The sequence below is a fragment of the Myotis daubentonii genome, chromosome 9, assembly GCF_963259705.1.
Source record: "Myotis daubentonii chromosome 9, mMyoDau2.1, whole genome shotgun sequence".
NCBI lineage: Eukaryota > Metazoa > Chordata > Mammalia > Chiroptera > Vespertilionidae > Myotis > Myotis daubentonii.
Genome location: NC_081848.1, coordinates 2,702,033 through 2,718,847, shown reverse-complemented (window position 1 = coordinate 2,718,847; position 16,815 = coordinate 2,702,033). Strand labels below are relative to the sequence as shown.

The 16,815-nt window shown below is 52.8% G+C and overlaps 1 protein-coding gene across 1 annotated transcript; it reads right to left on the bottom strand.

Annotated features, from left to right (window-relative positions):
• Positions 1 to 429: 429 nt before the first annotated feature.
• Positions 430 to 11,891, bottom strand: HYOU1 (hypoxia up-regulated 1). The gene is given in 27 exon segments (XM_059707668.1): positions 430 to 1,787; positions 1,890 to 1,943; positions 2,181 to 2,228; positions 2,317 to 2,557; positions 3,427 to 3,511; positions 3,652 to 3,785; positions 3,934 to 4,056; positions 4,164 to 4,251; positions 4,376 to 4,548; positions 4,674 to 4,859; positions 5,214 to 5,293; positions 5,454 to 5,514; positions 5,981 to 6,119; positions 6,319 to 6,506; positions 6,678 to 6,810; positions 6,903 to 6,985; positions 7,144 to 7,278; positions 7,487 to 7,679; positions 8,738 to 8,853; positions 9,307 to 9,488; positions 9,785 to 9,861; positions 9,940 to 10,094; positions 10,244 to 10,322; positions 10,501 to 10,594; positions 10,800 to 10,891; positions 11,640 to 11,798; positions 11,800 to 11,891. Coding segments are annotated over 27 exon segments (3,252 nt in total). The 3' UTR covers positions 430 to 1,725.
• Positions 11,892 to 16,815: the final 4,924 nt, after the last annotated feature.

The window sequence follows — 16,815 nt, the reverse complement described above, 5'->3', positions numbered from 1 at the left end:
GACTGACTATTCTTGTGGGGGAAAGGGGTGTGGGAGATGTGGGAAGAGACTGGACAAAAATCGTGCACCTATGGATGAGGACAGTGGGTGGGGAGTGAGGGCGGAGGGTAGGGCGGGAACTGGGAGGAGGGGAGTTATGGGGGGAAAAAAAAGAGGAACAAATGTAATAATCTGAACAATAAAGATTTAATTAAAAAAAAAAATAAATTTCATCGCACAGACCTGGTGATTAACTGGACAATGGGCTGGGGGTTGGGGTGGTAAAGGGTAAGAAAAAAAAAAAAAAAAGAACATATATGATCTCAACTAATTCCAAAATGTTAATGTTTCAGTGATAATTTTATTATTCAAGCTTCTAACTTCCAAATTTTCTATAATATCCATTATTTATATTCAGTAAATAAAGTTTTAAAAACCACAGCACAAAAATTGTAGAAAATAATATTTTATTGAAAGTTTCTCAATTAACAATGGAGCAAAAGTACAATTTGACTCAAATCCGCCCAACCAGCCTCAACTGCTATTGTAAGAACTCAAACACACAGGACAGGGTGGGACTCTTAGGTTTCATTTCTGCCAATGTGGCAAAAAAAAGGGGGTGGGGGGGACACACAACCAGGCTCCCCTCGATCTAGGAGCTGAGGTGGCAGCCCTGGCTCCTGCTACAGACCGAACACTGGAGGCCAGGCTCCGAACATCAGCCTGGTGGGTAGAGGCCTCTCCCTTCGCCCGCAGGCCTGCCTCAGAGGGGTGGCGTCTTTATATTCACGCCACGCTCTCTCCTTCCCTAGGTCCTGGGATAGGGACTCACAGTAGAAAGCACACTTTGGTCAGCCCAAGGGGTCAGGGGGTTGAGGGAAAGGCTGTCTGGGAGGGCAGAGGAGAAAGGGGGGCACATAGTCAAGGGATATGGAGTACCAGGCTAGTGCGAAGAGGCAGACTGACAGTGCTTGCAGGATGCTGGCATTCCTGGCCGAGTCCACAGGTGGGAGCTACAGGGCTTTCACAGGGCTCAGCCCTGGAGAGGTGGCTGGATTCCGTTCCCTTTCTCCGCCTACACTGCCCACTAGGTGTTGTGCGTGCGGGAGAATCGACTTAGATTTATTTCAGCAAGTCTAGACGGAAGGGCTTTGGGCAGGAGGCTGCCCAACTTACAACTGCGAACCAAGGAAACCCGAGGAAGAGGAGCCAGTGAGCATGGAGGTTTAGGGAAAGAGAAGGGCGGAGAGGAGAAAAGAGCATGAATAGGCACTCAGAGAGCAAACTTGGAAAGCAAGGCTCTGCAGACACTGGCTGCTGTGCGACCTGGATTGCGTGTGGAAGGGAAAGGAGAGCAGGGGTGACGACAGAAGACGGGGGACTCTAATAACCAAGGACATCCTTCCTTCCACTACCAGGTCTGCCAACACTGACGACCATTCTCTTACCTACCCACGAAGATTTAAGATAGAATAGTGACTTTTCCCAATTTGGGGCCCGGGTAGATACAGAACCAGGGGATAAGACTGGGGAACAGAACAATTTCAACTGTAACCACAGAACTACTCTGGAAGAAACGGTGAGATAAATGTCTCTTCCTTCCTCGTATCCACACCTTCAGTCACAGGTGCAAGAAAGGAACTTAAGCCTCTGAGGACAGGACTAAACCCTCCCCCAACCCGTGATGTTTAATAAATAGTGGTAGGAGAAGGGGATGGGAAGGAATGTGGAACTGGAAGGTGGGGGTTATAGTTCATCATTCTTCAGAGCTGGCCTCTGTCCTGTAGGCTGCTGCTTCTGTTCAGATTCTGTTGGGAGTTGGGGAGACAAAGGAATAGCAGCAGATGAAGCAGAGGTCACTGGCCCCGGTTCTGTGCAGATATTTCCTCCAGACCCTACTCCATCCTCACCTGCTCCAGAGCCTTCCAACTCCAGAGGCCCCGTGTCTGCCGGCTCAGATCCTCCTGCTAAGGGAAGGAACAGTTTAGTGTCTGCAGAAAGAAAGAAAGAAAGGGCTAAAGCGGTGGTTGGCCAACTTTTTCTGTAAAGAGCAGAGAGTACATTTTTTAGGATTTGTAGGCCACACTCAGTCTCTGCATTTTTTTTTAATAACCTTATGGCTGTCCAAAACCAGGCTGTGCCTGCCCGTCTGCCAACCCCTAGAGTAAGCAATGTCCATATTCCCAGTTTCCCCAACTCACGAGTCTCTTTCTCAGGTTCTGAAATGGGCTTTGCATCTTCAGTCTGGCCTGAAGGAAAACCAAGAGTAAAAATGTGATTCCAGAGGGAAAGGCTTTCTTCTGCCCAGCAGCACCTGGACCAGGTACCCTGCCTCACCTGGTGGGTGGATGACCCTCTCCCCCTGGTCACTGGCACTGGCATTGAGTGGAGGTTCTGCCCGGGTTTCATTCTTATCCTTGGGCTTGGGCCGGGGCTTGGCAAACTTGGCTTTGTTGAGCAGATACTGCACCTCACGGTCCAGAGCCATCATCTTGGCTTCGATGTCTTTGGAGAGCAACACTGGCTTCTCTGTGGCGGGCAGCTTGGCCTGCTCGGCCAGCGTTGCATTCTTCCAGGCCTGTGGATGAGGCCAGCACAGCTCAGAGCTAACAATGGAGATAGCAGACATCTCTGTCCCAGATGACCCACAACTGCCTCAGGTTCTTCCCTTGGACCTCATCACTCTGCCACCTGTGGTCATCAGCCCCACCTGTGGTCTAAGGGTAAGCAAACGCCTTAGAATGGCATTCAAGGCTCTCCACAAGGGAGTCTCACACTACACATTTTTGTCTCATATCCTATTGCTTTGTAATTCCAGCTGAACCACTTGATTGTTCCCTTCTCTTTTAAAAAAGATATTATTTTTTACTGATTTCAGAGAAGAAGGGAGAGGGAGAGATAGGGACATCAATGATGAGCGAGAATCACTGATCAGCTGCCTCCTGCATGCCCCCTACTGGGGACCAAGCACCATAACCCAGGCATGTGCCCTTGACCAGAATGGAATCTGGGACCCTTCAGTCCACAGGCCGACTCTGCGCCAAACCAGCTAGGGCTGATTATTCCCTTCTTGTCTCTTCACTTCTGGGCTCTGGTTCAAAAAATGTCCCCACACACCCAAAAGTTTCTTCACATGACAAATCCTTCTCACCTATCCAAACCCCGGGCCACTCTTGGCGTCCACCTCAGGCCCTAGCTCCTCAAGCAATCCTTCTCTAACCTCACAGGAATGGGCCCTGTTGCTCCTCCAGTCTGACCACTCCTGGCTCTAACCCTTGTTTAGGACAATCAGACATGGCCTCAAATGCAACATCTTTGCCTCCCTAACTAGCTGCTAAGCCAGGGGGCAGAGGCCTGCCGAGTCTCCATTTCTCCGCGCCCCCATGCTGCCTAGGATGGCACGCTTTGCCACGTGAGTACCCAGTTAAGTATTTACACAGGGATTACCCAGGTCTCATTGATGACTCTCTCTAAGGTTGTCATCTCCACCTCAGTGAAGATCTGGTCCATCTCTGGGATAAGCCGGGCCCCTCTGGAAGCCAGAGGAGAGACAATCAGCTCAGGAGGAAGTGGGGCCTGGGGAGTGGGCGTGGGTCATGGGAAATGGAAGGGAACAAGGTCAGTGGGCGTGGCAAGACTGAATAAGGAAGAAAGGGCTAAAGAGCTGCTCACTTGAGGAACATGCTGGAATGGTTGAGGAGATTATCAAGGGCAGACAGCCGTTCAGGCCACTTCTTACGCTCTTCCACCCGAAAAAACAACCCGTGGCACAGTTTCCTCAGCTCAGCCAGCTTCTCCTTCAACATCTGATGGAGAGGGGTTGAAAGGATAACAGGATAGCCCTGAAGCCAGCCCCACAACCTTCCGTATGGCCTCATTCCCCGGCTCTTCTGACCTCCTCCGACCCTGGAAGGAGACTCCCATCCACCCTCCGTATCCTGGGAGACCCCTCACCACTGTGGTGGCCCCAAAGCCTTCATCCTCCAGCCAAGTGGAAGCGGCACTGAGTCTCCCGGAGATCTCCTCACGCTGCTGCTCAGTGGACACTTCCTGGTACTCGGACTGGTATAGCTTGTCCTGGGGAGGTGCACCCAAGGGCAAACATGCAGCCAGCAGAGGGCGAGGCTGAGTCGGACCCTCCCAGACACAGGGCCCAGGGCAATCGTGACTCCCACCCTACCAACCTGGGTCTCAAAGATGAACGCTTCCAAGCTGTTGGCAGCTTGCTCCCGCTCCTGCTTCTCTAGATCTCGGGCTGTCAGGTCTTGAAGTCTGCGGGACAAATGGAGAGACAGGCAGAGGGAGAGGCATGCACACTGGAGGCACCACTGTGCATCCTGCCCACCTCCGAAGGCACACACCTACACCCACAAACACACACTCAGTCTTGACTTACTTCTGTGCCGAGCGGGCCAGCTCGTCCTCGGACAAGTCAGGCAGGTCCAGTACGACCAGCTCCACCCCGACCTCCTCGACCACCCTCTGCTTCCGGGAAGGCTTCTGCTTCATTTCCTCCCCTGGGGCTGGAGGGGCACCCTCAGGCCTTGCTTCCCCCTTGTCACTTGGCTTCTGTGGAGAAAGAGGAAGATGTCAAGACAAGCTCAGACCCTTCTATCTCCACAGCCAGGGATCCAGGGGAAGAGAAACAGGCAGAGATCTGCTCCCTTCACCTCTGGGTCCAGCCTGGAGCTTACCTGGGCCTCAGACTTGTCCCCATTTTCTTTGTCTGTAGCCTTTTCTCCCTCAGAGGCCACACTGCCCTTAGGCTCAGGGGGTGGGGGCAGAGAGGTGTCCTCCACTGGGGGCTCTCCTTCCTCCCGGTGCTCCGCTTGCTCTCCAGGCTCATCCTTGCTCCCCTCAGCAAGGCTTTCCTCTTCCTCCTGGAAAACAATCACAAGCCACAGAGGACAGTCAGGACCTAGGGAGAAAGACCAGCTTCCCAATGCCAGGCCTCACGGCTCTGAAGAGATCTCAGTGTGAAGACAGGACAACTGCAGGGAGACAGGCACGGCACTGCTTCAACTGCAGCCACCTGGTCAGACGAGAGGGTCTGGAGATGAGGGAAGTGGGCTGAGACCTTGAGCACAGAGACAACTCAGAATGCAGAGGAGGGTATGCTTCCTTGTCATGGGCTAAGGAGAGGGAGAGCTATTACACTAGGCAGTTGGGACACCCACCCACTCCCTGTCCCACATACCAGCTCCCAGGCTCTCCTGGCTCCATTCTGGGCTTACCTGAATGGTGCTGGTACCATTCTCCTTGGAATCTGCTGTGGTGCCTCCTCCAAACAGGCTGGAGATGGTGTTGCCAAGTTCTAGGGGTAAGAAAGCCCAAGGACTCAAAGGGGACCCCAGCAGTGACCCTGCCTCCTCACTCAAAGGCAAGGCGTGCTCAGCTCCCCAACATGCACAAAAGTATCTGCCCCCCCCCGCCCCACCCCCACCCCCACACACACTCGCACACACGCATCTCACTGGTCAGAGTCGATTCTTCTTCTGGGCTGTCTTCCACCAGTGTCTCAAACACAGACTCCACCTGAAAAGAGGGTTCAAGAGGAAGAAACACATGTGTTTTTGCCACGAACCTCCTGCCTGTGATGCATATCTATGACTCCCAGCTGTGCTGGCTTATTCTCCCACCGACCTTCTTCTAAGGGCTCTTGGATCAAGCCCCCGGCCCCACTTGGATTATGGGTCCTCTGAACACAGGTCCCTTTTTGCCCCGAGCCTGCACTTCTCCACTGGACAACAGAATGGCCATTGTTTCCACACTATGTATGCTCAGAAAGATCTTAGCCCTCAGAATTGTTCTTCAAAACTGGGTTCCTCAGCTATTGTACAGACCCTGACATTTACAATGCCCATAAGCATTTACAGGCTATAAGAAAGGCTACACCACATCCCTGCCTGGTTAACTTCATTTAAAGCCACTCCGAACCTTCTCGTTTCTCATATTCTAGAAAGGCTGGGGGGCTGGGCCTCGCCGGCACCCTTGCGCGTACCCTGTCCAGGCTGAGCACGCCGCTTTCATCCAGATTGAAGTGAGCCTTGATGCCCTTGGACTCATGGCTGGGGTACTTCCTGAAGCTCTCGCCCACACCTTTGAGCTTCACTGTGGTCAGATTCTGGGAGCCAAACACCCTGGTTGGGAGAAAAGAGCAGTTCAGGGGAACCCACTCAGCCTGGCACAGGATGCTGAGGCCCTCCCCTAGGACACACTCAGGAGAAGGGCAGCACCCTCTAGAGAAGATGCTTACCCCAACCCCAACCCTGGGCTAGCCCTGTAGCCCCCGGTGCTCCCCCCGCCCCAGCTCCATCCTGCCCCGCCCCAGCCCCTCACCGAAGATCCTCAGGCCCCAGGAAGCCCAGGTCACCATAGTTGATGTGGAAGTTGAAATCATGGCTGTAGCGGTTAAAGGTGATAACTTTTCGTTGAGGGTAGGGCCCCATCCGGGAGAAAAGAACACGCTTATTGTGCTTCAGGCTGCGAACGCCAGCCTCCTCGTCCACCTCCCTGGTGAACTCAACCTACACGGCAAGCAGAGGAGGCACAGGGGAAAGCCAAGAAGTTCGGGGATAAGGGCGGGTGAGAAACATCGGCTGGCAGAGAAACAAAGAAACAGGCTGGAGTGGGCAGAAGGGAAGCTCACACGTGGAGAGGGGAAGGAGACTTGCCGCCAAGCACACAGGCCAACTCACCAGGATAGGGTAGATCACCGCATCTCGGACTATGAACGGCTTCACCTTGAAGGCTTTGCTGAGCGCGGCTGCCTGGTACACAGCGCCCATGGCGGCTGCTTCGTCCGCATTGATGTTCTTCCCTAGCTCCTCCCTGTCAAAGTCCCGAGCGTCAGGACCGTCCATTCTGTAGCGCCCAGCCTGGCCTCCCTCCTCTCAGCCCCGCAGTCCTAGCCCCAGACTCACTTGCCCACAGCCTTCAGCAGCACCTCCTGAACTTTGGGGACCCGAGTGGCCCCACCCACCAGGATCACCTGCTCAATCTCATCCTGCAGAGGGAGAAAGAATGTGAGATGGGATAGCAAGTAACGGACTCCCCCCTCAGCACTGCCTCTGCCTCTGATGTTCCTGCTCCCTCCTCCCGCCACCTGATCACCACTATCCCGCCTGCCTCCTGCCCCAGGCCCGCCTTCCACGCCCCACTCACCAAGTTCATTTTGGCGCTCTGGAGGGCCTGCTGCACAGGCCCAGGCACCCGCTCAAATAAGTCTGCACACAGCTCTTCGAACTCCGCTCTAGTCACCTTTGCCTTGAAGTCCACGTCATCCATGAGGCCCTCAATCTGGAGAGGACAGGCATGTCAGAGTTCTCGCCCAGGCCCCGCTTCCTCGGCGGGCAGGCAGGAATCAGGGAACGGGACTTCCCAAGGATGGCAGGAGGCATGGGGAGAAGGGCTGGGCCACGCCAGGCACAAGTAGCCTGGTGCTAGGCAGTGGGTCTTCCACCCTCTGAGTGAAGAATATTGCCCTCAACCAGCGACATGTGGGCACCTGTGCCATGTGGTCAGCGTTGGCACTCAGGACAGTTTTGACTCGATTAGCCTCTCGCAGCAGCTTGGCCATGGCACGGGGGTTCTCCCTCACGTCCTTTACGCTCTGGCCCTTGCGCTGCTCATTGAAGAGCCCAGCCAGGTGCTCACGCAGCCGGAGCTCCATCTCCAAGCCTCCCAGAGTGCGGTCAAACCTGCTCAGGAAAGGCAACAGGAGCAAGTAGGAGCAGCCCCCCAAGGAGCCCTTCACCTACACAGGGACCTGACTCTCCCACAAGGAGACACCTCAGTGACAGTTCACCCGCCCATTCATTCAACTGCATTTACGAGGCATCAACTATGTATTTGTCTCTGGGGATGTAATTGTGAGAAGAAAGATAGGGTTCCTGCAGACAAGGAGTATACCATCTAGCAATCAAATAAATGTGAAATTTTAACCACTCGTGTTTTAAAGGAGAGGCAGACAATGCTGTTAGAATCTATAATGAGCAAGTTCAGCTATTTTGTGATGTTGGAGAAAGTTCTGTGAAGAAGTGAGCTTAAGCTGAAACTTGAAGGATGGTTCAGTTAACTAGTGAAGAGAAAAGGCATTCTAGACAGGAAACGGCCTGGGAAAGACCCGGAGAGCATGGTCAATTCCCAGCGAGGGCAAGTATGGCGAAAGCTCCATGAGCAAGAGGCTCGGGTTTAGAGACAAGCGCGCTGGCACAGCCTTCTAAGCCTAGGTAAAGGCTGAAGCCACTGAAGGGGTTTTGAAGCAACGTGTTATAACCAGGTTGGCCTTTTGGAAAGAGCCCTCTAGCTACAATGTGGAGGAGGAACTGAAGGAGCCCACACTGGAAGCAGGTCTTTGGAATGCTCCAAGTTACAGGTGACGGTAGCCTGAACGAGGATGGTAGTAGTAGAGATGGACGGAAAAGGATGGGTTCAAGAAATAAGGCAATGACAGTGGTAAGTTATTAAGTAAACTGGAATGGTAAGACAGCGAACAGACGGAATCTGACATCCTACATATGGCCTACAGCCTTGTCTTCTTAGAAGTCAGTAGGTTCCCTGCCTTTCAACCTTCCCAAACTGTCCTCCCTGCCTCCATCCTCCCGTGCTTTTTGGCAGAAGCACCCTGCAATGACTGACAACACTGTAGCAGACAGCACTCCTGCAAGGAGCAGGAAAGTGAGGCAACTGCCCCTCCAAGCAGACCCCCGACCTGAGGGTCTCTCAGCAAGCAGCCTTCCTCCCAGAGCCCACCTACCCGACTCCCTGGATCTGTAGCTGTGGCTGCATCCCCGCCTCCTTAGTCTTCACTGTCTGGTAGGTCACGATGGTGCACACAGTGCTGCCTGAGCCCATGTCATAAAACATGATGTTCTACAGAGACATCAAATCAATCGTCACAGGAACTTTATCCAACTCCAGGGTGCCTGCCTGCTTCCATGGGGCGGCACCAACTCTCAGCTAAAGGCCCAATGGCTCCATCCGGCTGGGGTGGCTCTGGTTGAGCGTCGACCTATGAACCAGGTCACGGTTCGACTCCCAGTCAGGGCGCATGCCCGGGTCATGGGCTCTATCCCTAGCTTAGGGTGTGCAGGAGGCAACCAATCAATGATTCTCTATCATCATTGATGTTTCTATCTCTCTCTCCTTCTTCCTTCCTCTCTGAAATTAATAAAAAATATATATTTTTTTTAGCGGAAAAATAAAAACCCAATGGCTCCAACAGGGGCTGAGCAGAGTAGGTCTGTGCTAACAAATGCAAGATGTGGCCTCCATCCTCAGAGCAAGTCACCCTGCAGTCTGGTCAGAAGTCCCTCCCTGGCTCACCTGGGCAGTGGTGTTGATGTCTTTCCGACGGAAGACGCCGTAGCTGAGGGCGGTGGCAGTGTTGTCATTGATGAGCTGCAGCACTTTGAGGCCAGCCATGCGGGCAGCGTGCAGCACAGCTCGGCGCTCGGCCTGACTGAAGAAGGCTGGCACGGTGACCACTGCGTCCTTGACGGGCTGCTCTACAGACGGCAACAGAGCAAGGTTCCCGCCGGCCCCGTCCCTAGGCCGGGGCTGTCCAGTCTTGGGGCGACTGACATGTTGGACTGGACGGATAATTCTTTGTGGTGGGGGCTGTCTTGTGCACTGTGGGGTGTTTGGCGGGATCCCTGGCCTCTAATCACTCACTGCCAGTGGCAGCTCCCCAGCTGGGTAACCAGAAATGTCTTCAGACAGAGCCAAATGTCCCTGGGAGACCAAATGGCCATCTGAGACCCTAGGGAACCTGGCCACCATGGGCCCCATCGTGGCTGCTCACCTGCAAAGTCTTCGGCCAGGGAACGGGAGTAATTGAGAACCATGCCCAGTACCTCCTCCGGTGAGAACTGCAGCTGCCTGGGGGGAGGGAGGGGGCAGTTAGAGGCGAGGACAGCCAGGCAGGAAGGGAAGCCGCTTCCCCAGCAGAGCACTCACGGGCTGATCTGGAAGCGCACAGTCCGCCTCTGCGGGTCGAAGCCCAGCTCATGCTCTGGGAACCGCTCTCTGTAAAGGGCCACGTGGGGGTTATCCTCCTGCTTCCCCAGCAGCTGCTGGAAGTAACGCAGCGTAGCCTTTGGGTTCTTGATGGCCTGACAGGAAGTAAAAAGGAGCGGCGCATTAGGCTCCAAGCCCGCCAGCACCTCCCTCTGACACCAGAGTTGGTAAGGGCATGGCCTTGGTCTGTCACCTCCTCCCCTCTGCTCACCACCTCTGGGAAGGGGGTGGGCTGCCAGCTCACCATGCTTGCTGCACTGTCTCCAAAGAATCTTTCATTTTCCTTCAGGGTCACAGTCACTGGGGTTTTCCTCCGGGATTCTCTGAGGAACAGACATTGGGCCCAGGTTCCCTTAGCAGGGTGTGGCCACAGGAGCCGCAACAACACACACTCACTCACTCACTCACACACCCAAGTCTGCTGTGGGCACTTCAAAGAACACAGCAGCTCAGAGCCCACAGTCCCCCCCCCCCCCCCCCAGGCACTGGGGCTGCCCTCACTTGTTCAGGACAATTTCCATGGGAACTCCAGGTTTGACGATGGCCACCTTCATGGACTCGCTGCCCAGGTCCACTGACATCACTGCCAGCATGTCTGAAGGGGAAATCCATTTGTCAGTTAGTCCCTCTTCCCCTCCCTTCCTGAGGCGCCTCTCATCAAAGCGCACACTTTTCCAAGGAGAAGGTGAGATAGTAAAAGACATAAAGGAAAGGCCTGGGTCCTCATCGGCCCTTCCCACCATGTCTCATTCACCCTTCACTCATCTATTCCTCCTTCCATCCCGCTGCCGGGTACACACCACTCAGTGCCAACAGGTCCGCCAAGAGCAGAGCCATCAAGGCCCAACCAGCTCGCCTCCTCTGCGTCCTGCCCATGGCTGCCATTCTGCCCCTGGGGAGTAGAAAAACAACCCTTGAAACTGGATGCTCTGAGCGAAGGAGACGGAACCTCACCCCCAAACAGAGACGCTTTAAGGTTCATACCTACTCCATTCGCACCCGGGGCAGAGCAGCCTGCACGCCCTCCTCTCCCCCTGATGAGGACGAAGCCTCCCATCACGCCCGGAAGGGCCCAAAGCCCCAGGTGAACCAGCAAGGACAGGACCCGGGGCCCAGACACGTCCTACTGCACAGGCAGCCGCGGCCGCCCCGCTGCACGGGTCCTGCCCTCTGACACCTGGGCTGTGGCCAGAGGTCCCCGCCCCCGGCTCCACCACCTCCCCGCACCGGCGCCTTCCCACACGGGAGCTCCCCGCCGGACGGAAGGCCAGGCCGGGCCTGGAGGGAACGGAGAGGCGGTGACGCTGAGGGGGGCCGGGATGCTCGAGGGCCTGCCTACTCCCCGGCATCCCTTCGGGTCGCGCCCCAGCCCGCCGCCGCCATGGACGCTGTGCGGGGACGTCAGGTGCCTCGCTCAGAGTCCGGCGAGCCCGGAGTCCACCTAAGCCTCACCCGGCCAAGGTGGCGGCTCCCCGCGCCGGGAACCGGTCCCTGCCCACCCCTAGGCGTGGGGGCGCCCCAGGACCAAGCCGTGGGGGCCAAGCGCCCCAGTGTCCGTGCGGCCCTCGCGCCCACTCCCGACCCACTCGCAGAGCCGGCGCGCTGCCTCCCACCCCACCCCACCCCACCGCCACCTCTACCTCGGCCTCCGCTCCAGCGGGCCCAGCTCCGGAACAAACGCGGCGCGGGCAAACCACGAGGCCGGCAGCGCGCCCCAGCCCGCGCCCTTCACGACTCCCCTCGCTTTGCAAACTGTTACATTAGCCACCGACCTCTCCGCGGCGTCTCGCGCACCAGCTGCCCGGACGCGGCGCACGCTCATTGGAGCCGCCGCCGCGCCGCCCTGCGCCGCGCGCCGGGCCTCGCCCCCACCGCCCGCCGCGCGCTCCCATTGGTCCACGTCTAGGCCCGCCCCTCCCCTCCATTGGGCCACGTCCTTTGCCCGCCCCTCCGCCGCCGCCCCTCCTGGTCCGCCGCGGCGGCCCAGGGCAGAGCCACGTGCTGGCCGACGTCACGGGCCAGGCGCCCGCCCGCGTGCTCGCGGGACCTCTCCAGCCGCGCGTGGGTGCCTGGCTGCCGAGTGGGGAGTGACGGGGCCTGGCGAGTGGGCGCTCTTCTTCCGGTCACCGGGGCGTCCCTGGCGCCGAGTGGGACTGGCCGGCCTCTGTTCTTAGCCTCGCCGAAGGGGCGCTCGCCGCCGGTTGGTATGGAGCTGCCCTGGGTTTGGGGTAGAAATCAGAGCGGCTGCGCTTGGGTTCAGCCCCTCGTCAGCCCCCTTTGTGTCACCGAGGGGGGAGCAGAAACACCCAAAGATATGTGCGCGGGGGGTCGGAGATCGCACCCGCATTAGCGGCAGAATTTGGCCTAAGCCCCATGTTGTAAGAGAAAGAATACCCCAACACCACATACCTCCTCTTTGTGAGGCTCTATTGGCGGAGCGTGTGTGCACCCTTCCTGTTTCTGTTCCCTTGAATCTTGTTCATTAAAGCAGGTCCGGCAGGTGCTGGGCGGTCCTCGCCCCCTGCTCTGCCCCTACAGCGCCCGCAATGTGCGCAGGCCTTGAGAGCGCACATTCTTCACTGTTTCCAGTTTTACTTGAGATGAGCGTGCTTTTCTTTTTTAAATATATTTTATTGCCGAAACCGGTTTGGCTCAGTGGATAGAGCGTCGGCCTGCGGACTCAAGGGTCCCAGGTTCGATTCCGGTCAAGGCATGTACCTGGGTTGCGGGCACATCCCCAGTGGGGGATGTGCAGGAGGCAGCTGATCGATGTTTCTCTCTCATCGATGTTTCTAGCTCTCTATCTCTCTCCCTTCCTCTCTGTAAAACAATAAAATATATTTAAAATATATATATATATATTTTATTGATTTTTTACAGCTGATCGATGTTTCTCTCTCATCGATGTTTCTAGCTCTCTATCTCTCTCCCTTCCTCTCTGTAAAACAATAAAATATATTTAAAATATATATATATATTTTATTGATTTTTTACAGAGAGGAAGGGGTAGGGATGGAGAGTCAGAAACATTGATGAGAGAGAAACGTCCATCAGCTGCCTCCTGCACACCTCCTACTGGGGGTGTGCCCGCAACCAAGGTACATGCCCTTGACCGGAATCGAACCTGGGACCTTTCAGTCCGCAGGCCGACGCTCTATCCACTGAGCCAAACCGGTTAGGGCGAGCGTGCTTTTCTTAAATGTTTTCGTCTTTCCCGGCTTTGACTCCTGGCCTTCCTTCACAGTAGCCCTCCTGAGAACCTGGCTGCCAGCCAGGACTCGTTTAAGGAACTTTTATGTCTTCCTTTCCCTACATTTTTCATGAGGGAGACAGAGTAGTCGGGTGTCAAGGCTTAGAAGATAATTCTACTGGCAGTGCCAGGGAGAGGTCTAGTTTTCTTCCCTTCAAGAATAGTGCAGTCTTAGGTAGAAGAGAAATTGGGCCCCAGTCGGTGTGCTCAGTGGATAGAGCCTTGGCCCACGGACTGAAGGGTTGCGGTTGGATTCTGGTCAAGGGCATGTACCTCAGTTGCAGGCTTGCAGCAATCAGTCAATGTTTCTCTCCCTCTCATCTCTCCCTTCCACTCTCTCTAGAAATCAATGGAAAAATAAGTTATTTTATTTAAAGAAAGAGAAATTGGTAGAAATAAGGAGAAATTCGCTTAAATTTTTTAATAATTTTTTATTGATTTCAGAGAAGAAGGGAGAGAGAGAGAAACATAAATGATGAATCATTGATTTGCTGCCTCCTGCACGCCCCCTACTGGGGATCGAGCCCACAACTTGGGCATCAAGCTCACAACCCGAGCATGTGCCCTTGACTAGAATCGAACCCAGGACCCTTCATTCTGCAGGCTGATGCTCTATCCATTGAGCCAAACCGGCTAGGGCTTGCTTAAATTTTTAACACAACTTAGTTACACAAATACAATCTTGAAAAAGACTCAGATATTCCAGCTAAAGCTAAATCCCTTTGATACCATCTGCAACCTCTCTCTCTGGAGATGGATACCTGTTATCAGTGCAGTGTGCAGCCTCCAAGGCCTTTTCCTCTCCTTTTACATACAGACCATGTCTCTTGAAACTTGTAGGTACTGTTCTTTTATAAATGGTAAAATTTTCACAATTAAATTGTTTGGAACTTGCCCTTTTGGGGGGGGTAACTAATAATTATGTAGCATTTTCCATATCTGTATCATTGCTGTTGGTCAGTGGTTAGAACATTCGATAGTGGGTGTTGTTCAGCTATAATGATGGACATATAAGTTGCCGTTTTAGTTCCACAGAGAAAGACTTTATTTCTCAATAACTGACTCTACTCTTGACCATCTGTCCTGTATGGTAGGTTTTTTCCCATCCATTTCGAACAGTACGCATTTTAACATCTCTTGGGCCTCTGTCATATGTAAGCACTGTGTTCTGTACTGGGATTGCAGAGATGGGATGACCCTGGCCTTTCCTTTGGAGAAATCAGACTGTCGGGAAACAAATTCTGTATTTTAATGGTTTCATGTAGTTAAAAACCCATTGAATGGCCCTAGCCTGTTTGCTCAGTGGTTAGAGTGCCGGTCCTTTGACCAAAGGGTCCATGTTTGATTCCCGGTCAAGGACACATACCTCGGTTGCAGGCTCAATCCCCAGGCGCATGCGGGAGGCAACCAATCCGTGTGTCTGTCTCACATATGTTTCTCTCTGTGTGTCTCTCCCCCTTCCTTCCACTCTCTCTAAAAATCAATGGAGAAATATCCTCAGGTGAGGATTAACAACAACAAAACGACAGAATGGCTGCAAATTGGGAGACTAGGAAAGGTAGCTCCCCCTTCCCCTAAGTGAGCTCTCAGCCCAGAACGCCCTTGGTGGGAGCCCAGCTTTACTGAGCAAGGGCTTTGACCTGGGTGTGTCTGTCCCCTGGGAGGTGCAGCAGGTGCAAGTGCTCTGGGGAGTCACCTGTTTTGTTTTCTGACTAGAGAGGAGAATAGCGTTTGTAAAAAAAATAGGGAAATGTTTCATGTAAAACACCTGATGTAGGTTGACCAAAGCAGCTGAATCCACTGGTTCTTGTCCAGAATAACTTGTTAATAACATTTGAGGCCTACATCCCTTCCCCATAATGTTCAGAAATCTAAGGGAAGTTGCTGTCCTGCAGGACCTGTGCCAAACTGACAAGAGTAAAATGAACTCAGTTAGCAAGGGCATATGCATACATTATTAACCATGCCCGTCACGTAATGGGCTGAGGGTCATATTGTTCAGGGCAAACATCCTCCTGGTCCAGATTTTAAAAAATTAGCTGTCACCCAGCAGCTTCATGCTTAGGTTTATATCTAACAAATGTAGACATGTGTTCACCAAGAGACAAACAGTTTTATTTATAACGGCTGGAAATTGAATACTAATGGCCACCAACAGTTGGATGGATAAAAAAGTTTTGGTAGATTCACACCATGGAATTGTACATAGCAATGAAAATGATCTGCTATGACACATGACAACCTAAGTGAATGCACCAACATAATATTGAATGAAAGCCAGGAGCCAACAAGTACATATTTTATGTTTCACTTCTCTAAAGTTTAAAAACAGGCAAAATGAAGCTGTAGGAATAGAAACTGGGATAGTATTTACTATGTGGGGAGGGAGTGTTTAGAAGCGATTGGACAGTTAGGTTGTTCCTTTTTGCTATTATAAAATTATAATCGACATCTTTATGACACATGTTTATGCAAATCAATCCATTATCATCTACTTAAGATAAATCCCCAGAAGTGAAAATGCAGGCTTAAATTCATCTTTTTTTTTTTTTTTAAATATATTTTATTGATTTTTTACAGAGAGGAAGGGAGAGAGATAGAGAGTTAGAAACATCGATGAGAGAGAAACATCGATCAGCTGCCTCCTGCACATCTCCCACTGGGGATATGCCCGCAACCCAGGTACATGCCCTTGACCGGAATCGAACCTGGGACCTTTCAGTCCGCAGGCCGACGCTCTATCCACTGAGCCAAACCGGTTTCGGCTTAAATTCATCTTTTTAAGCATTTTATACACACTGCCAAGTTGCTCTCCAGAAAGGCTTGCCAATATGCAGTGAATGACAGCCCCTGTATCTTTAACACTGGAAAGTCTTGGTATTATGAATTTGATAGGATATGGGGTGGGAAGTGAGGAGTCAAGGATTGGGAACATTTTTTGGCCTGCATTGAATGTCTTCAGAACAGAGAAAGCAAGATGTTAAGGATTCTTGAATTCTGTGACCTCATGATACCATAGAAAATTATCCAGACTTGAATGGTCTAAAAAAATAATTCAGTTGATCACGCAGAATACAGGGCTTTGGAGTTTGACAGGCCTGGATTTGCCTGAGAACTCCACCACTGCCCGCCTATGTGACTCTAGGCAAGTTGTTTAGCTTCCCTCAGCCTCGGTTTCCACTTCTTAATAGAGGCATGATGGTACTTGCTTCACAGGGTTGGTGAGAAAATTAAAGAAGGGGAGATATGTTGACAGTTTGGCTCAAATAAACTCACAGAAATTCCCCCAAAAAATTAAAGAAGGGGGTACTGTGCTTAACACAGTGCTTGGGACATCCTAAACACCAAATACACATTAGTTAACATTGTTTTTGTTACTAGTCTAGAGAGTTAAAAATAAAAGTTGATATTGCAGTGTTAAAATCTTGGTTAAATGCTTTGCCAAGTTCATGGGGAATTTTATTTACTTTTTGTAGGCTGGATTTTTCACAATCAAAAACCAACAAGTTGCTTTTTTGTTCATTTTGTACTTTAATATGTTTTTATTGATTCCAGAGAGAGGAAGA